The 20,737-nt window shown below is 43.0% G+C and overlaps 2 protein-coding genes across 12 annotated transcripts in view; one reads left to right on the top strand and one right to left on the bottom strand.

Annotated features, from left to right (window-relative positions):
• ERP44 (endoplasmic reticulum protein 44) overlaps positions 1–8,266 on the bottom strand; it is a 57,265-nt gene extending 48,999 nt beyond the window's left edge. The window contains exon 1 of the mRNA XM_068936347.1: positions 7,968–8,266. Coding sequence (XP_068792448.1) covers positions 7,968–8,024 — 57 coding nt within the window. The 5' untranslated portion in view covers positions 8,025–8,266. The remainder of the gene's footprint in view (positions 1–7,967) is intronic.
• Positions 8,262–20,737, top strand: part of INVS (inversin) — a 119,199-nt gene continuing 106,723 nt past the window's right edge. For 7 of the 11 annotated variants that reach the window (XM_068936343.1, XM_068936340.1, XM_068936342.1 and 4 more), the window contains exons 1-3: positions 8,262–8,399; positions 9,525–9,681; positions 15,634–15,803. In XM_068936343.1, the coding sequence (XP_068792444.1) occupies positions 15,698–15,803 (106 nt within the window). In that variant the 5' untranslated portion in view covers positions 8,262–8,399; positions 9,525–9,681; positions 15,634–15,697. Of the gene's footprint in view, positions 8,400–8,727; positions 8,952–9,010; positions 9,194–9,524; positions 9,682–15,633; positions 15,804–20,737 lie in introns of those variants that run through there. The other 4 variants (XM_009682365.2, XM_068936341.1, XM_068936339.1 and 1 more) reach the window with 4 other exon arrangements.

Genomic DNA, 20,737 nt, shown 5'->3' with positions numbered 1-20,737 from the left:
GTCCCCAGAACCAGATGGAATGTATCTTCCTGGATTCCCAGGAAGATTATGGGGCAAATTTTCTTCTTGGAAGCTATATCTGGGCACAAGAAGGGCAAGAAGGTGACTGGGAACTGCTAGCATGGATTTAGAAAGAGTAAATCATGCCTGACCAACCTGATTGCCTTCTGTAATGAGATGACTAGCTATGTAGATAAGGGAATACTGGATGATGTTTGCATCGCCTTTAACAAGGCTTCTGACACAGTCTCTCTCAGTATCCTTATCCAGTTCATATCTCATCAATTTAGCTATAAGTGGACTATAAAGTTAGCAACAAACTGGCTGCAAAGGGCTGCAGCCAAGGGTACCAAGTCCAACTTGAATCCAGTCTCCAGTTGTGTTCCTCTAGGATCAATACAGGGCGGAAACAAAGTTTTTGTCTTTATTAATGACCAAGATGATGGAACGGAATGCTTCTTCAGCAAATTTCCTGATGATGCCAATTGGGTGGGGAAAGGGGAGGCACTGATACGCTAGAAGGGAAATCTGCCATTCAGAGAGACTCCAGCGGGCTGGAGAAATAGCATGACAATGATGAAAGTGTCAGTGAACTTTGCAGTAGAGAACCTGGGGGAGGAATCTGTCCAGTTTTGGGCTCACTAGTACAAAACAGACATTGACATACTAGAGTGAAGGCCAGCAGGTGGCTACCAAGATAGATAGGGGCTGGAGAACCAGATATGCAAGGTGAGGTTGAGACAGCTAAGCCTCAGACTTGAGAAGAGAAAGCTAAAAAGGGGATATTTTTACCACTGTTGTCAGCTACCTAAGTCAGACGTTATAGAGAAGACAGAGTCATACTCTTCTCAGAGATGCACAGTGGTAGGACAAGAGGCCATGGATGCACAGTGTAGGAAGGAAAATTCCAAAAAGATATTTGGATAAAATTTTCACATGGAGTTTGGTTAAACACTGAAATAGGTGCCCAGAGAGGTTGTGGAACCTCCGTCCTTGGAGATACACAAGACTGAACTGGAAAAGATCCCAAGTAACCTCATTTAAGTTAGTCTTGCTTAGACCAGGTGATCTTTAGAGGTCCCTTCTAACGTGAATGATTAATAAGCTTCTAGAGGTAATAAAAAAAAAAAACTAGAATTTGACCTCTTCAAGTAAATACTGTGAGACTCATGATAGTCCTCTTTGTAAATGCTTTCTTGGAATTGCCAAATTAATACAGATCAAGAAACAAGCACAGGTAAGAAACCCAAAACGCACAGCACAATAAAAGCAGATAAATAGATTTACTGTGTTTACTAAGGAAACAATTAGTTCATAAAGATATGTATAGAACACCTGCATTTAGATACCCTGTATGATGTTCTGTCCTCATTTAAGTTAGTTTTCTCGCTGCTTTCAATCCTTCCACTATTTCAGTCAGTGTTTGGCTTGAGGTATATACCACTATACTTTGCATTTTGTTTAATACTACTGCAACCAACAATATTCAGTCTGTGTTCTACCAGCTACAGGAAGAGCAGATCCTGGGGATCCCCTGGATTAAAGAAAAGTTGTGCCTGTCTGTATGATGGAGCTTCCAGGTTTGGATACGCTGACTCCTGGAGGAGGTGGCGCATAGCAGGTGCTCATCTGGAAGATACAGTAATGAAACTCTGCACAGATGTTTTAATGGCATGAACGGCTCTTAGCTTTAAAGGGAGTATTATTAGGGTAGTCAGCTTCTCAGTAGTGTAATACACTGGAAAAAAAAGGAAGAAATTACAGAATTCTTTTGCAATACATCGAGTCACCAAGAATGAGTGAGTAGGCACTTTCTGTAATCACCAGATCATAATTTAATCTGGAATGGGTTCTACAGCTGGTTTGGAGAAATACAGCATCCTGACAACAGTATCCTTAACTGGAAGTGAAAAATATATTTTGATGTAATGTTGAACATAGTGGTAGCTTTACAGAAAAACAAAAGCCGGTAAGTTAGAAAATAAAAATTAATCAAACTTTAAAATCTCAGCTATGTACACTCAATTTTTTGTTAAGATTATATGGGCATTGCTAGTGAACAATTTTGGGAAAAAAATCACATATGTTTCTACCAATGGTTAGCATGCTTCTGATAAATGCAGACACATCAGGGAGGAACGAAGTGCAAAGGCATAACTCACAGAAGGGAATTTTTATGTCACTTCATTTCCCAATTCACTGCAATGCATTTGTCCTCTTCTGTTTCTCAGAGGAACTCTCTCCAGTTCAGAATATTGGAAGAAAATGTTCTTGCTTAGGCTGTCATATGAACACTCTATTGCTTCTGCTTAAAGAATTCCCAAATATTTTTCCTCTAAAATACTGAGAGATCAGAACTCACTCTCAAAAAAAAAAAAAATTTTTTTTTTTTTGCTAATGCATCCAAAACATTCCTTTACTGAAGCACCTATTACTGGAAAATATCTCCAGACTCTCTTAAAGAGCTTTTGAAGAAATTTGCACAAATATTTTACAACATATCTGTACGTTTCCTTTTCTCATGAGACATACCTTCTTTCCCTTCAAGCAAACTACATTCCTTAGACTCTTATATTAAGGTAAAAAGAAAAGGCAAGCAGTCAATAGTGGGAATATCTGGAAAGTATGCATGCCCTATCTTTTTTTCTTAATTGCAGCTAAAACTTTTAGCCGTATACATGAACATAAGGGGTTGAGCCAGCTGCTTTGGCTTCAAATAGCTACTATCTCAAGAGACTTGCTGTAGGGGTAGCAGAGCTTTCCCCCTACACAGAGAATTTTTAACAGTTAAAGTTTGTTGCCTTCCAGAAACCTAAGCTGGACTGCGGCAAAAATCTTGCTGGAATCAGGCATGTTATAAGAATCACCAGTGGTATGCTACTTTCCCAAAAACTTAGCAGTATGAGGACCAGTCTCTTGCTTAAGATAGATCCCCTGCCAAAAACCAAAAGTGAATTAAGGAAGAGAAAAATTATTTAAAGATATCAAAAGAAAATGATGATAAGGCGCGTCAGTACAGAGTTCTTCAGTTGCCAGTAATAGCAGTTCTGACATCACACTCTCAGTAACTCGTTTATACATTTTCCAGAATCATCATAGTCTTCTGCTTGAAGAATCAATTCAGTTTCTCCTCCTCTTTTCCCTCTTGAGTGCTCTGAACAGGGAACTTGCCAATCACATCATGGAATAGCAAGAAGAATGGAATAGATGAGCAATGGAATTTAAGCTTCTCCTATTTTATTTTCCCTCCTAGGGAAAATTCCTCAGCTAACTATTATTTTTCTCTTTAGAGGGCACGACAGATGGCACACACAACTCTGAACTCCTGCGCTACCCCTGAAAGGGACACCTTTTATCATATAAGGCTCAGTGGCCTGAATTTGCCTGCGATTACAATCTGTGACTAACGCCCACATCCAGAATATTGCATTTTGAAAAGGATTCCTGAATATGAAATTAATCAATACACATGCAGAGAGAGGCAAGCACAGATATACAATCTACACATTGTGAAATATGCAGAGTGTCCAACTTCTCCTGGAGCAATTTACTACTTATTACAGTATGCAACCAGAAGACATCATTTTATTTCATTTTCAACTCTCAGGACTCAGGTACTTGGTGTCCTATTAACAAGACAGCAAAGGCAGTTGCAATGAAACAAGAGACAGAAACATTACCCTATAGTATCTTCTCAGAAACTAGGAGTTCACTGCCTAGTTCCTCTTCTAAGATACTGTTCCTAACAGGCTACAATTGCATTGCTATGAAGTAACACTATGAAAGTGTCACTGAACTTAAAAAAAATTATACTGCAATCCCAACTGTAACACTAAATGTTATCTAGTGATGAAAAACTGTATCAATTAAGGAAGTGCATACAAATATAAACAGGGCGGCCATTGAATCATAAACGGAACACACACCAGGCTTCCATAATAACTGCATGAGAAGGCACTCTACTAACTACTGGAAAATTAGGTAAGCTTTATGACTCAGATAAAACACTCAAAATTTTCACACTCCCAGAATATCAGAGGACATAAATATGTTCTTCAAGAAGTGTTGCCAACTGTGTTAAGAAGGTGTCCTCAGCTTATCCAGGACACTTTCCCAAAAAAAGCTGTAACAAAAACATACAGTAGTGGTGTTTTGAAATGTAATAAACCTCCACAGATAAAAGTGCAAGAATTGGGAAACCCTTTACAGTTGCTTGGAGAGAGGGGAAAAAAAAACAAAAAAACGAACAACCTTCCCCCTCCTCCTGCCACTATCAGTTGGTGGTTTTCTCTATTCAGATCTATTCCTCAGGGACACCTTGCACCCATGCCTCCCCATAAAGCATTAAGAAATACAATAAACATCTGTTACATGTTTGCAGGAGAAGCATGTGCAATGGAGTGTCTTGTTCCGCAATTTTCTTTATAAATCAAGTATACACAGGTGCAAGTAGAGGCAAACAAATATAACGACTGGTAAGAACAAAGCCAGAGAACCACACCTCGCCTAGAGAAGAATGAGGCTTTGTTCCCATCAGCATTTATTCCACTGTCTTGGGTTTATTTTAAAGGCCTGAGCAATATATCAACATGGCAGAAATACTAATCTAAGAGCGTAAAGTGCCACATGACATTACTATGCATCTCTGATCCCAGTCCTGCAGCCGGCTATACGCTGTTCTCTACAGCCTGTGCTGTGTGCTGCTCACCTTTCCATTCAAGTTCCAGTATAAAACAATTGGGGCTGATGTTAGCCTATATGTTCCTCTGCCATCTCTCCAGCCACTGTCCCTCTCACAGCAGCCTCACTCTGATCCAGCACAACGATGGCACATGGGGTCAGTGATAGTTGGGAGGGAAAAGTCTGCGCTGGGACCGGTGGGTATCCCTGTAGTGATTTGTGCTACAATCTCCGTCCTAGGAATCCAACCTCCAGTGAGATCAGGAAAGAAGTAGGTTAAGAAACGTAAAGAGCGAGACCCAAAGCCCTCTGAAATCTCAGTGACCTTCTACTACTGTACCTCCTACCAAGTGCTTTCTTAATATGCTATAACCCTTCTACTCCTTGTTTTCTCTTCCTTCTCTCTGGAAACCTAGGAAGTCTGGTTTCCCGGGAAATCTGACGAAAGTGAAGCACTGGGAGAAGAATCGACTTGCACAATCATCCAGCAGGTCAGTAAGGGAGCCAGAATTAATGCACAAACCAGAATATACCATGTTCATTAGATTTTACCATCTTTTACCAGTTATCTGCTTTGAACATTCGGAAACATAAGGATAAGGCCATAGAACAGGGAGGACCATTGTATACCAGTGCAAAAACTAATGAAAAATATTTTCTGTTTGCAGAGCCCTGGAGACAAAGCCAATAAGTATGAAAAAAATAAAGGACAGGTGCTTCCCATTAGAGCAGCATGCCTGAGTAGGCTGTGTTGAATAGAAATATGCTTATCCAAAAATTTGGATTTTTTTTTTTTTTTTAAATTTCATGACTATTACTAAGCAAGTCCAGCTTAGTCAACTGTTTTCCTGGCTATCCATTGTATCGTTGTACTCTGTTTTAGGAACTACTGACATACACTAAGCTGACTTATCCAAAAACTGCCAACGGTCACACTCAAAGTAGAGACAGCACAGCAGAGGCAGAGTGGAACCTTACCAAACAAAACCACTCTTATACGGCTGGTCCTAAGTCTCCAAGGCTGTTCACGAGAGGGAAAAACAGAGAGTTATCAGAACTTTAAAGCAACTACACTCTACTAAACTCTCTGAATGCCACAAGAAAGCAAGCATACTCTGTAAAATACATTTTTAGCTATTTTAAACAAAAAGGATCTCCTTCTCCCCAAATCTACCTGGGATAACTTTCCAAAACCCTTAGGAGATCTATTAAAAAGAATGATTGGCTTGTGTGTAACTAGTGACCTTTCAACAAAGGGCCAAGTCCGATATGATGTGGGAGAATTACACAGATAAAACCTCAAAAAGAACACAGAAAAAGGAGTTTGTGTGTTATGTATATATGAGACTTTAATCACATTAGAAATTGGTATAAATAACCCATACACAAAGAAACAACTAACTAAAACACGAGGAAGTTTCAGACCTCAGCCATAATCTATTTTTGTAGCAGAGACACAGATCTAACTGATGCACAATAAACTTGCATACGTTAGCTGTATTATGAAGAAAGAACAACACTTTTATTAACTTACAACCACTTTCCCAGACTTATACTTGCCTATTCAAATGATGTTTACAAGTTCCTTTACACTAAAGGACAGTACATACTCTTTGCACATTGGAATCTGTTCTTAAAACAATAGCTGAAATCAAACTAGCACATAAGCAACAGTACTGTTGTTTTAATAAATAGATATGACTTGGATATACTACATTCTTCAGTTTAGTCTTTGACATAGTGAGCCAATACACTACAAATGCCTGCATATAAATACCTTAAATGTTTTTGAAATCATGCCACCACATATACTTACAAAATGTCAAACTACAGCAAGTTTATAATAATTTAAGAAAAAGCTATCCAGGTAGAAGAAGTGCACGTTTCCAAGGGGTAACAAATACTTTCAGGACTTTTTCACATTTTGATGAATTCATTTATTAGTACCTGTATCATTACATACCTTTTTTGGGTCCCCAAAGATCTATTTCCCTTTGTCTCTAGTTATTCCTTCATTTTTCCCAATTCACTCGAGTGTTTAAAATAAATTAATTAAATAATTTTGCATCCTATAAAACTTACTCACACAAGTCCAGTTTAGCTCTGTAAGTCATTTATGCTATGAAAGAGATAGAATTTGGCCCAAGACAATTCTAAAAGTAAAAACTACTATATTGTCCTGCCTAAACAAAAATACAGCCAAAATATCTTCACAGAACACGTGCATCAGCGATTGTGTTTCTGTAAAGAGCTGTGTATCCAAATCCAGAAGGTAGCTTAGGTCACGCATGTTAACGTCAGCCTGAAAAAACGCCGCAACCTGACAATCAAAGGCAAACTCCACAACTCTCCTAGCTGAGCAAGCTAGTTCAGTAACTTTATCCAACTCGGGCCACCAAGCTAAGAGTGGGGCTTCTTTACTCCACGAGTTCGTGGGGAAGGGGGGCTTTTCCAGTCCGCTGCCGAGCGGCCGGCCATATGCAAACCGCCCGCTTTGCCGCGGTCGTGCTACACGTTCCCCTTGCTCTCTCCACCCTGCCACAGGAAGGCAGCTCTCACGATTTCAGCGGAGGAGCGGTTTAAAGCCACAGCACAAACAGCCTGCGCAGCGAAACCACGAAGCCCAGCCCGGTTTGGCAGTCGCTTCCCCGCAGCCACGGCTCCTGCGATAATACCTATCCAGTCCGTCCGTGGCTCCGCATTAGCGCTGCCTCCCCCCCCCCCCCTTTTCGGTTTCCGAGAAAGGGCAGCGCGGCTCCGGCTGCCCCGCGCCGGCGGCGCCTCCCGCAGCGCCGCTCGGCTCCGCGCCGCTCAGCTCCGCGCGGGCCCGCCCCGGCGCGGGCAGCCTATCGGCCGCGGCCACAACACCGCACTCGGCCAACCGGCCGCTCCCGCCGCCGCCGCCACCGCCGCGCACGGCCCTACCCTCCCTCCCTCCGCGCCGAGCAGGTGCCGGCCGAGCCGGCCCGCGGCCGCCTCGCACCCTCGCCGCCGCGATGAGGGGCTGCGCCGCGGGCCCGGCCGTGCCAGCGGGGACAGAGCCGGCCCCAGGCTCCGCCCCAGCGCTCAGGAGCACGCTGGCGGCAGCGGGACGCGAGGGAAGAGCCCCGCGTCTCCCGGGGGGAGGGCACGGCGGCCCCCCCCCGAGCCCCCCCTCAGCCCCGGCCGCTGCCGCCTGCAGGGGCCGCGCCAGGCCGGGCGGGGCGGGGCTGGCTGGCGGGGGGAAGGGGGGCGACCGGGAAGAAAAGGGCTGTGGGGGGGGGGGCAGGGAAGAGCCGGTCACTCACCAGGAGAAGAAGGACACAGCCAGGTTCAGGCAGGAGCAGGGAAATGGCGGGTCTCATGGTAGATCAGGCGCCCGGGAGGGGGGAGGGGGAGAAACGCGGCTCCCACTGTCCGCGGCAGCGGCGGAGCCTCACTTCCCCCGTCGCCAGGAAACACCCGGGCAAGTTCCACCGCGGCGCCCCGTACCGCCCGCCTCCGCCGCTCACTTCCGGGTCCCCGCGCTGCGCGGGGAACGCCGGGAAGCGTAGTTCCAGGCTGAGGGCCGCGCGCCCGTCCCGGCCTGCCCTGGGGCGGCCCAGGGAGCGAGCGGGAGGCGGGAGGTATCCCAGAAGGCACCGGGACTGCCCGCGAGCGTGCCTGCCGGCCCTCCCTCCCCCCCCCGCTAGCCTGGCGGGGGGCGGGGCCCGGGGCGGCGGCGGAGGCGGGGGGCTGAGGTGAGTTACGGGGGAGGTAGTCGCGCCGGGGGTGCTGAGCGTCCCGGGTCCGCCCTCCGCTCCGGCCAGGGTTAACCCCTTCCGCAAGCGCCGCTCGGGGCTCCTGTGGCACGGCAGCCCCTTCCGCTGTGGCTCCCTAACGGCCCCGCCGCGCCGTTGCCAGCTCGGGGCCTCGTTCCGCTCTGCGGCTGAGCGAGGCCCCGCGCCGCGGGCTCCCGCCGGCTGCAGCCTCCCCGTGGCCGCGAGCTGGGCCCGGCTGGGCAGCGCCGGAGGGGCCCGAGGCCGCTCGGCTGCCGAGCTCGGTCGCGGGGCGCCCCTGCTCCGCTCGCGCGGCCTCAGCAGCCCCGGCCGCGCCCGCGGAAAGCCGGCCGTGCCTTGCTCTGCTTAACGCCGCTGACTTAGGGGTGGCTGTAACGCAGAGGGCCGCCGAGGGAAAGCCCTCGTGGGTGCACGCACCCAGGAGGGGAGTTAGCCCGCAACTCGGACGAATCGCCCGAAAAACGCTGGAGGGGCCCAAATGCGACGGCAGCCGGGGCGTTGTTGCCGCGTTACGTAAGCAGGCGGCGTGGGGCGGGCACCGAGCCCGAGGGTTTTTCCAAAGCTCCCGCGTGCGGCTGGGTGGGGGCAGCGGCGTCGTGTGCTCGGCTGCGCGTTCTGCCGTGGCCCGGTGGCGACCCAGACTGTGAAAACAGCTTCGGTTTCAGGGTTGTGGTGAAGATGAGGAATATCTAGGTGCTCATTTTCTTGGAGAGGTTGAGAGCATGAAGCGTTTCTGTAAAACAGAAGAAGTGGGAGTAAGTGAAGTGACTTAGAGAGTTTTGAAATTTCAGCGAATAGTATGGTGAAAGCTGAACATCATCTTGAATTTTAATCACAGTAGAAAACATTTTTTCTTCCTTAAACGTACTAAGCTCTACATGTTTCAGAGGAAGAACACTTAACAAATCAGTGCTTCCTTTTCAGTATTTTTCAGTATTGCAAGCTTTAGAGCTTGTAATATATATATACATGTATATATATGTACACACATATATATATATATACACACACCCTTGAGACCTAGCAGAGCTTTCTCAAAAAGATCATAGAAAACTTTTTTTTTTTTTGTATTTTTCACATTTCCAGTAAGTACACAAGCATATGGAGGAGCGTGAGGAGTGAAACAGGGCACAACTGCATTTAAAAGAAAATCCTCCATATCAGCTTACTGCAAATCAAGCCTGACTGGCACAGACTTCATGTGCAGCCTTGGGAAAATCATTTGGCCTGTCATTTTCGTGAGGTAAGCACACTAATATGTATACAAGTCATGTCTGTATTTACAGACTGAAATAAGAACCTAACTTTATCAGTTCTGCTAAAATCTGCCTAAAAAATCTGTATTTACCTTAATCTGCAAAATGAAGACCTCTGGCTTCTGAATTTAATCATATTTATAAATACTTTGCTTTTTTCATCAGTGCTCATTCTGTACTAGGCATATTTAGCCATAAAATTCGATATAGCAGTCTTACTGTTTTAGAATTTAACAAATTTTTTTTTTTTTTTTTTGCTAGGAAGAGAAATGATTTAACTCTAATTATCTGTGTGATGCAAAGTAGAATTATCATAGTTTGATGTGAAATTTCACATACTTTGAAGCCCTTTTGGTGATCATATGACTCTCCTTGTATTTTAGATGTCTTGATGAGACTAATTTTTCTCTGCGTGTTAGCTTAAAAAAGAAAAAGTGAATTATTTACTTGACTCTAGTGATATGGTGTGTATTAGAGATAATGCCAATTACGTACCTTTTTATAAATGGACCTTGTAGTTTTTTTCTTGATTCTCGTGGTTGTTTTTCATCCCTTACAAATACATATCACGTTTTGTTGTTAATGAGGAACTTTATCAAGCCAGTCCTCCAGGTACCAGTTCATGTTTGTCATATGCATGAGAGAAATATCTAAAGGCAATTATGAATTTTCCTTTTATAGTTACTTACTGGATCAGAGAAATGCTGAAATATTAGAGCTTTAAATGGAGGTGTGGTAATTGCTCATACTTGCTCTGGAGGAAACTGGTTGCTTCTCTACCCTGTATGATTACTTGTACTTTATACAGATAGGGCTCTTGTTTTTGTCTAGAAATTATGATCATCCTTCAGTATTCTTCTCTGTATGAAGCCAGTTTTATATTTTTGTTGATTTATAGTTGGGATGCTTCTGATGCTATATTAACATCTCCAGCATTTACTGAATTTTACTTTGCTACCTTTAGAGGTTTTATGTCATGTTTTATTTGTTCACTTCCATATGTGCAGTAAGATGATTATCTTATTCCTCTTCTTACCTTTTGTGGTGACTATGTAAGGACTATCAAAATGTGGAATTTCTAAATAAAATTGGTGCTAATTAAACTATCTTATCGACATTGGTAGAGATAGGTAGGCAAAACTTCATTTTTTTTTTCTCATAACTGGTCTGTAACTTTTTTTCATAACCTTACCAAAAACTAGATTTAGCAAATATGGTAGTAAAAATACTAACAAAGCTTTGCTGATGCAAATTTTGCAGCTACTGTTACTGCCAGTTCCATTTCCAAATTGATGTGGACCTTAGCTTGGAAGTAAAGCCTTGCTTTGCTTCAGAATTTAATCAGTGTTTTGTGCTTCCCAGAATGTTGATCCCTCATGTCCTTCTCCAAGAACTGTTGTAGACTTCCTCTAAGATTTAAAAAAAAAAAAAACACACACCAAGCTTGGTTTTTAGGTTCTCCTGGTGTGTATTTAAACAGTGAATTCTTAGCTCATGTGCTTTTGAATTCATTTTATTAAGTTTCTGTTTAGAACATCCTTTATTTAGTTCTATTTGATCGCATAGAAGACTGAAGCACGTCAGAACCAAATGACTTTTATCTATGCTATACCCTCAGTGCATGAGGAAAAGCTTGTTTCTTAATCCTACCGAAAACTCCAGACTACAAACCTTTTTTGGGGCATTCACCATAGGTAGTACAAGAGATGGAAGCAGAAAGCTTCACTTGTTTTAATGGATTGTCCAGAGTACTCAGATGCAGTAGGCAGACAAGTCTTGAAGAAATCGCTTCCAACAGTGAATTTCGAGATTAGCTGGAATGAAAGTGGAAGGGAAAAATCTGCAGGTAAAAAGTAAAGAAGATGGAAGAAAAGGCATCAGTAATAATTTTGGGGAATAAAAATAGTACCTCAGAATCCCCACAAGTATAAAATTCCAGTGGTGCATATAATAGACTCTTGGCATGTTCTCCCTATCCAGAGGAAGCTTTTTGGGAAAAAGTGGAGACAAGTTAAAGGCAAGCTGTAGTCTTGCATGACAAGTGCATGTTAAATTATGTGTCACAGGACCCAGTTCTGCAGCCTTCTGCCTTCTCCCTCTTGTCTGCTATTCAGATTGTAGCTGAATAGTGTAGTGTTTCTTTCATGTAGGAGGCAAATTTATGTAGCTATAGGAATATCGAGGGGGAAGGAGGAGAGATTAATAGTTTAGGTGTGGGAGGTGCTGCAACAGTTTGTAATTAACACTCAGTTTCATATTGTCTCTTCTGCTTGGTTCAAATTAATGTGAATCAGAAATGGCTCATCTGCTTATCTTCAGTGTAACCTAGGGAAAATAACAGGAAAAAAAGCCATACTGCTAAATTGGGAGGAAGAGTTCCTTCCTTGGAAGGAAACTTGCTGATTACATGTCCTTAAAAGTTGAAAAGCTGTTTCACTGAAGGAGGAGAGGATATTCAGAAAGCAGAGAGCCGTGCAAGTATTTTGAAAGAAGTGGATATTCTTTATCCTCCTTGAAAGGAAAAAATGAGTGTGGCTAGCACTAGAAATGTTGGAAAGGCTGTTACAGCATACTTATGTTAGCAACTATCTTAAGATAAATTCAGGTTTGTGCTTGTGTGAGCTCTGTCCGCTCAGTATTGTCATATATGCATCTGCACTTTCGTTGGCTTTCTTAAGCACTGAGTGTAGTTCAGCTTTCTGTAATTTGCTGTGGTGCGTTGTGGCACTGTTTGTCTGTCTTCCATGGCCCTAAAGGTGGAACTGATTTTAACCCCCCGTTACATTAGACTCTTCCACTTCCTTTCTATTGTCTGCTCACAGAATTTAACCTTGCCATGAATCCATTAATAACTCTGTTTTGGTAATGGAGGAAGATCACCTACTTACAATGTAAAGCAGATGTGTCAAAAATGCTTGCTATCTTTTCTGAAATGCAGAGCAATTCACTGAACTCAGTAAGAATGCAAGCATTCATGACTTGAGGAAGAGATATGGAACACTGAGGTTGTCACGTTATTCTGAGGTTTGCAGTAGCACTTGCAGAAGAGGAGAGTGGTAGGACAGGATGATACCATTCCATAGGTTTCAGATGACCAGAAATGGCTCCAGAATTTATGTGAGGAGCACGTCGTAGTGCCTTTGCACCGGTGTTCTCAGCTGAGTGAACCTGTGCTGGTGCAGAAGCAAAGTACTGTGCCCTGGTAATTGGTCACTTCAGACAGGTGAAAACGCCATACATACCCAACAGTCAGCTTGCCAGCACTGGGTAAGTGACTAGGGTGATTTCTGAAGTAATATATAGTGGTGCCTGAAACAAAAGTTAGGTTTCAGAAAATAGATTTCTTTAAAATCTGATGAGCCACTAGTGGAATGCATGTCCCCATAATGTACTCCTTTAGGGAGTGAGGATGTTGGATGATGTGCTTACTCCCTGGTTCTGAAGCAACTGATAGATAACAGGAGGAGGTTCACGAACACAGGGAAGTGTTCCCATGGTAAGACATTCCAGTGTGTGTAGCTAGGCAGACTAGGACTTCATGCCTTTCTAGTCACACTGTTACTACTTTTTTGTGGGGCAGAAAGGTTGGAAGGTAAGGTGGTTTAGTTATGAGGACCTCATCAACCTTCTGTTATGGCTCAGTAAAACTTAGGCAAATAGTCTTTAGGAAAAGAATATTCAGTGATACGATTATCTGCTCTTAGAAGTGGCATAGAGTGCCACTGAGGACAACATAGTGAAACAAGTCTAGATGCGACTGTGGTGTGCTGTACTTAGGCAGTGTCTTAGTTGTATGTGAGTGCTTTCATATAGAGTAGATGCGCTATATTGATACGTTGTTGAGCAGGTTTGCCCAACCAGGTAGTACACGCTTCTGTACTTGTGCTTGTTCCAGTGATGTGATATGAACCAATACCATGACTGTGCGGATGTCTGAGTAGTTGATTAGATTTACTATGAAGCTTCCTGTATTAATTTTCTTATCTGTTCTCCAATGGAGCATGGAACTTGTGAGGCAGAGACTACTATTACATTAGACTATTCAACTGTATTTGAAGATAATTTTTTCCCATGATAAAGGCTTTTTCTTTCATTCCTGCATGTTTAATATCTGTGTATAGAAAATTTCACTTTTTTAACATAAAAGTGAATAGATTTTTCTATCATTTCCCCCGAAATGGTATCTTAATAAAAAACAAATGCTGTACACCCATATAAGAAATTTATTAAATAAAGAGGGATCAAAATAACAACTGAAGCAAAATAGTTTCCTCTCACTGTTTTCAAAGTGTACTACAGTGTAAATGTGGGACATCACAGAAGAAGTAAATTTAAATCAACGTGGAACAGAAGATGGGGTGAAAAAATCTCAAATTCATTCTGTAGGCAGCCTCAGTGATTCCTGCCCCTTTTTTCCTGCTATGCACAATAATTCTTTACTCGCTTCAGTTTGCTTTCCATTCCAAATATTAAATATTGTAAGGTAATAGGGTAATATACTTGAAGGTAGAAGTGCTATATTTTTGTTCAATTGTTTGATGCTGTTGGAAAAAATCAACAACCTTTCAAACATGGAGACCCTTCTTCAGTTCTGAAACACTGTGTGGGCTTGAGCTGATGATTATAAGGATTTTGAGGCTCATTAGTTAGGCTTCATTGATTAGTGAAATGAAAGTACCAATTTCATTTCAGAAGCAGCTAAAGAGGCAACTGCAATGGCAGCTATAATTTAGGAAAGAAAAAGAGAAGGATAGAGAGAATGTTGTTATACCACTGTATAAATCTCTGTCTGTATCTTGAATACGTAGTGGAGTTCTGGCTCATCCCCGTTTCCTTACATCTGAAAAGGGATATTATGGAACTGGAAGAGGTTAATTTAAATGGACATAGATATAGGAAAGTTTCTGCCTAGGGAACAGTTAAGTAAGCTAGAACTCTCAGCTGGAGGAGAACGTGATTGCGGAGGATATGTTAGAAATCTGTAAAATAATGACTGATGGATAAGAATTGATTGCTTGATGGCTCTTCCAGTGCAAGAATTAATGGCCCTCAAGTGAAGCCAGTAGCAAGAATCAAGTCAAGGAAAGAAGGAGGTTCATCCATGCAAGTGTTTGATTGTGCTGTAGAAGGCCTTACCGGTGGATGTGGTGGATATGATTAAGTTTATATATAAACTTAAGAGGTGACTGGATGAGTTTATAAAAGAGAAATTCTTTGAAGAAATTAACAGAATTTGTTGAGTTCTAAATGTGCAGAAATCAAGTCAAGTGCACAAAGTGACTGAGCTAGAAATGATTGCAGTTTAGAAGAATATTTAGAAAAGGGGGGGAAAAATCATATATTTGCACTGTTCTTTGGCATCTACCATTGACTAATTTGAGCCAGGATTTAAGGCCAGACTTTTGGTCTGATTCATTGTGGCTTTCTTGCATGCACATTTTTGCTACTTCTGTTTCAGATTTGAAGAAGAGTTATAGAGCTGATCTGACTTTTCCAGTTATGCCAGTTGATCAAATAAAAGATACTACTTCTGCTTAAAACCTTGTCCTGCTTATGTCCATAGACCATCATGGTAAAATATCACCAGATATTAAGTACAGTGTATCAAGTATCACTTGTTACTGATTTGAAGCATGCATGCCAACGCTCTTAAGAACAATCTAACTAGTGTATTTGTATATGCACACTATCCTATTTGCAGCCATTTGCAAATCTTATGGACTGAATTTTATGTTGAAGGTAACAAAGCTGTAATATATATCCTTAATGTAGGCTTTGTCTGGTTGAACCTTGACTAGAGATGGATTTAACCCATGAAATACGACGCGTGTGTGTTCCTTTCTTTTTTTTTAAAAAGGACAATTTATTCTCTTCAGTGTTGCCTTAGTAATCTTAACAATATATCAGTAAATATGAATTGTATTTTATTGTTTTTCTAGAACTGAATTCCTACAAAAAATGTTGGTGGTGCAGATCTGACCTATGATAATACTTTGAAAGAGTATGAATGTTTCAACGAACTGCCTCTTCAGTGGTTCCTCATTAGCATCTGAAGTGCATGCTGCTGCTGTTAATGGAGATAAGAGTGTCCTCCAAAAGCTAATAGCAGGTAAATGTTTTCATTTTAAGTGAATTTTGAGGATTTAAAAGCTGAAGCTTTTTTATTTTCACTTGCTGCTCTGATCTTTAAAATATGTTTTCATTTTTAGATTAATTTATTTCTAGAATAAATGCAGTCCTGAAAATAAAACAGCTTATTCTTACTTTTATCATCTGTTGCCTTTGAGCTGTACTTCTATGTGAAGTAAAGCAGAAAACTGGTAAAAGTGGTATGACCCAAGGAGTTATTCAAGACTCCTGCTTTAGGAGTCTTTTTTAAAATTGTGGAAAAATTTTGCTTTGGGCTGATGTATTTTGGCCCCAAATCACTATTTTTGGAATCTCTGCTTTTGTGGGAAATGTGATAAAGTTGTGTTTCTAGCAGGTTTATTATAATTAAGGAAGTCGTGTCACTCTGTAGAATTTAGGGAGAAATTAAGCCCTATTTGTTACTTTGATTGAAGTGGCATTGGATATACTAATAACATTTTTCAAGACAAATAGAGGTAAGGAGAGAGTTTTTTCCTACTGTGCTGAAGAAAAAAATCCCATCCATTAAATAGTCCAGGGTTTTACCTTTTCTCTCTGTCCAAGAACCATATGGCATTCCAGGTTAGTAATTTTCAAAAGCAGTTTGTGGTTTTCATTCCAAAAATAATTATATTCATTTGGAAGGCTGTCATTTCAGAGATGAAGGTTTTGGTTTTCAGATGTTCTGATTAAGTGCAATGCCAGTTGATATTGTGGAAGTTCAATTTGCTCAGCCTTTTGAAAAATCCCATTCCTGGGTCTTGATGAGGATGAAAGACTGAAATAACAAGAAACTTGGTCTACATTTATGCTGTTAATTGTCCATTTTAATCAATATCAAGGATTTAATGGTAATCACATTAAATCAATAGTTTAGTTTATATATCTTCTGCTGACCTGTGCTGAAGACAAGATAGTAAGCTATATGGTTCTATAGTCTTTTCTGTGTGGAAAGCCATTCTCTCTTGGTTAAAGATTAAAAAAAAAAAAAAAAAAAACTGATGTGGACAGGAAAATTAGTACTGGTAGCTATAGCAAGTCAATCTTGCAGACTTACAGTAGCACCTCCTAGCAATTCTTATATTTGAGATCTGATGTTGAATAGTTTTCGCTGTATAGATAAACAAATATTTAAAGTTCTCGCCTGCACATCAGAAAAGCTTTCAGCTAACCATCGAAGGGGGAAAAAAGGCTGAATTTTCAAATTCTGGCTAACAATTAGCAGAGACAACAAAGAGCTTTTGCTGACTTTGGTATGTCTTGTTAATCGCAGCCAAAAGACAATGCTTTGAAAACACAAAGGAATAATTACTTCTCTGTTGCTGGCACATCTTGTCAAATATACCACAAAACAGCCATTAGAACGGAGTATGGAAATCACCGTTCTTCTAATGATGATCATGCTGCAAAAAAATAAGAATGTATGTTATTTATGTATGGGAGGGAAAAACTGCATGATCCTTGCAGTCTTTGTTGTAACAGCAACATTTGTCTCTTCTGCTTTTTCATGCATTGACAGGATGTGACACAGGCTTTACTTATGCCAGGGCAGGATGAAAAAAAAAAGGCAAAGTATTGCCTAGCAGAAGAGGAATGCCTATCCTGACATCAGTGATATTTTTAGATTTTTCAAGGCACTGTTGGTATAAATTGAGACCACAAGTAAATTGAGCAGTCGATGTTACTCATTGGACTTCATGACTGCACTTAGTAGCATCATGTAATCCAGGACAGCACTTCAGTGTTGTGTGTGTGTGTGTCCTGGGTCACTTAATATTCTGTTAACACAGCAAAGCCTTGCATCCGATTATGTGGATAGTGGTATATCCAGTAAAATAACATCTCACTTTCTCCTTCTTTTAGGGAGGACTTTTCCCCCTAAATTCATTAATACATTCCCCTTTGAGTTTTCCCCATGCAGTTATTAACATAGGAGGGGCAAAGAATCTGGTTGAACAGTCTCTTAGAAAAGTAGGAGCCCCTCTAACCTGTTTGGCAATTACTCTGTTTCCCACTTGCTGTAGTTTGATGAGGCATGCATGAGTGTGTACAAATATACACACTGTATTTCCATATAATTTATTTATATGGACATGTACATAATCTTCCTGTCTGATAGCCTGTAATTTTAAAGGAGCACAGATGTTTGAAATAATACAGTGTGTTCCAGATACTGTTTCCTTTTGACAGACTGTACCAGTTCAGAGACCTAAACACAAAATAAAAAGTAAAAAGAACGATTTCTAGTGAGAAAGGGATTTGTGGAATAAACTGTTGCTATATCTTGACTGCTACTGATGCTTAATTACAGGGCTTTTTAAACAGCCTATGGATTAAATACCATAAAACACAGTATTTGCCACGTATATATTGTATAATCCATGTTCGAACAAAAATATGCTAATTGTTTCACCTGACATCTGTTGGGAAGACAGCACAGCTAGGCACAAACAGTCAAAGAGGTTCCTGCAGAGGATTGATGATAATTTCTTGACTCAGGTGGTGGAGACGCCGACGAGGAGAGGCGCAATGCTAGACCTTGTACTAACGAACAAAGAAGGTCTAGTTGGAGAGGTGAAGGTTGGGGGCAGCCTTGGCTGCAGTGACCGTGAGATGGTGGAGTTCAGGATCCTACGAGGAGGGAGCAGGGCAATGAGTAGGATTGCAACGCTGGACTTCAGGAGAGCTAACTTTGGCCTCTTCAGGGACCTACTTAGGGGAATCTCCTGGGGTAGGGCCCTGCCTGGAAGGAAGAGGGGTCCAAGAAAGCTGGTTAATATTCAAGCATCACCTCCTCCAGGCTCAAGAGCAGTGCATCCCTCTGAGGAAGAAGTCAAGCAAAGCGGGCAGGAGACCTGCATGGATGAGCAAGGAACTCCTGGCAAAATTCCAGCAGAAGAAGGGAGTGTACAGAATGTGGCAAAGGGGACAGGCCACTTGGGAGGAATACAGGGACGTTGTCAGAGTGTGCAGGGATGCGACAAGGAAGGCTGAGGCCCATTTGGAATTCAATCTGGCAAGAGATGTCAAGGACAACAAGAAGGCCTTCTTCAAATACATCAATTGCAAAAGGAAGACTAGGGAAAACGTGGGCCCGCTGCTGAACGGGGCGGGTGCCCTGGTGACGAAGGCTACGGAGAAGGCACAGTTACTGAATGCCTTCTTTGCTTCAGTCTTTACTGCTAAGGCCAGTCCTGAGGAATTCCAGACCTTGGAGGCAAGAGAGGAAGGCTGGAGAAAGGAAGACTCTCCCTTGGTTGAGGAGGATCAGGTTAGAGATCGTTTGTCCAAACTTGACATCCACAAATCTATGGGCCCCAGTGGGATGCAGCCACGAGTGCTGCTGGCGGATGTTATCGCTAGACCGCTCTCCATCATCTTGGAAAGGTCCTGGAGATCAGGAGAGGTGCCTGAGGACTGGAAGAAAGCCAATGTCACTCCAGTCTTCAAAAAGGGCAAGCAGGAGGAGCCAGGAAACTCCAGGCCTGTCAGCCTCCCCTCCAGCCCTGGAAAGGTGATGGAACAGCTCCTCCTGGAGGTCCTCACTAAGCATCTGGAGGACAAGCAGGTGATCAGGAGGAGTCAGCATGGATTCACCAAAGGGAAATCATGCTTGACCAGTCTGGTCGCCTTCTCTGATGGCATGACTGGCTGAGTAGAGGAGGGCAGAGCAGTGGAGGTTGTCTACCTTGATTTCAGCAAGGCTTTTGACACTGTCTCCCATCACATCCTCCCAGGTAAGCTCAGGAAGGGTGGGTTGGATTAGCGGACAGCAAGGGGGATTGAGAACTGGCCGGATGGCAGAGCTCAGAGGGTTGTGGTGAATGGTGCAGAGTGAAGTTGGAGGCCTGTGGCTGGTGGTGTCCCCCAGGGGTCAGTCCTGGGTCCAGTCTTGTTCAATATATTCCTCAATGACCTGGAGGAAGGGACAGAGTGCACCCTCAGCAAGTTTGCTGATGATACTAAACTGGGAGGAGAGGCGAACACACCAGAAGACTGTGCTGCCATTCCGAGGGACCTGGACAGGCTGGAGAGGTGGGCGGAGAGGAACCTCCTGAAGTTCAACAAAGGCAAGTGCAAGGTCCTGCACCTAGGCAGGAATAATCCCATGCACCAGTACAGGCTGGGGACTGACCTGTTGGAAAGCAGCTCTGCCGAGAAGGACCTGGGAGTGCTGGAGAACAACAAGTGAAGCATGAGGCAGCAATGTGGCCTTGTGGCCGAGAAGGCCAATGGTCTGCTGGGGTGCATTAGGCAGAGTGTTGCCAGCAGGTGGAGGGAGGTGATCCTGCCCTTCTCCTCAGCCCTGGTGAGGCCTCACCTGGAGGACTGCATCCAGTTCTGGGCTCCCCAGGACAAGAGAGACATGGCACTCCTGGAGAGAGTCCAGCAGAGGGCTACCAAGATGATTAGAGGGCTGGAGCACCTCTCCTATGAAGAAAGACTGCAAGAGCTGGCCTGTTCAGCCTGGAGAAGAGAAGACTTGAGAGGGGATCTCATCAACGTGTACAAGTATCTGAAGGGGGAGTGTCGAGAGGATGAGGCCAGCCTCTTCTCCGTGGTGCCCAGCAACAGGACAAGAGGCAATGGGCAGAAACTGAACCACAGGAAGTTCCATCTGAACCTGAGAAAAAACTTCTTTCCTGTGAGGGTGACAGAGCATTGGAACAGGTTGCCCAGAGAGGTAGTGGAGTCTCCTTCGCTGGAGATATTCAAAACCCGTCTGGATGTGATCCTGGGCAATCTGCTCTAGAGGACCCTGCTTGAACAGGGAGGTTGGACTAGATGATCTCCAGAGGTCCCTTCCAACCTAAACCATTCTGTGATTCTGTTTGTATTGCATGAGTTGTCTAGGACTATATCGCATTGTTTTAGAATCATATGATGTAAGGCTTTGAGGAATGCTCATGATAT

Source organism: Struthio camelus, chromosome 2, assembly GCF_040807025.1.
Source record: "Struthio camelus isolate bStrCam1 chromosome 2, bStrCam1.hap1, whole genome shotgun sequence".
In the NCBI taxonomy this organism is placed as follows: Eukaryota; Metazoa; Chordata; class Aves; order Struthioniformes; family Struthionidae; genus Struthio; species Struthio camelus.
The sequence above is the reverse complement of the archived record's forward strand: the minus strand, read 5'-3'. Positions and strand labels throughout refer to the sequence as shown.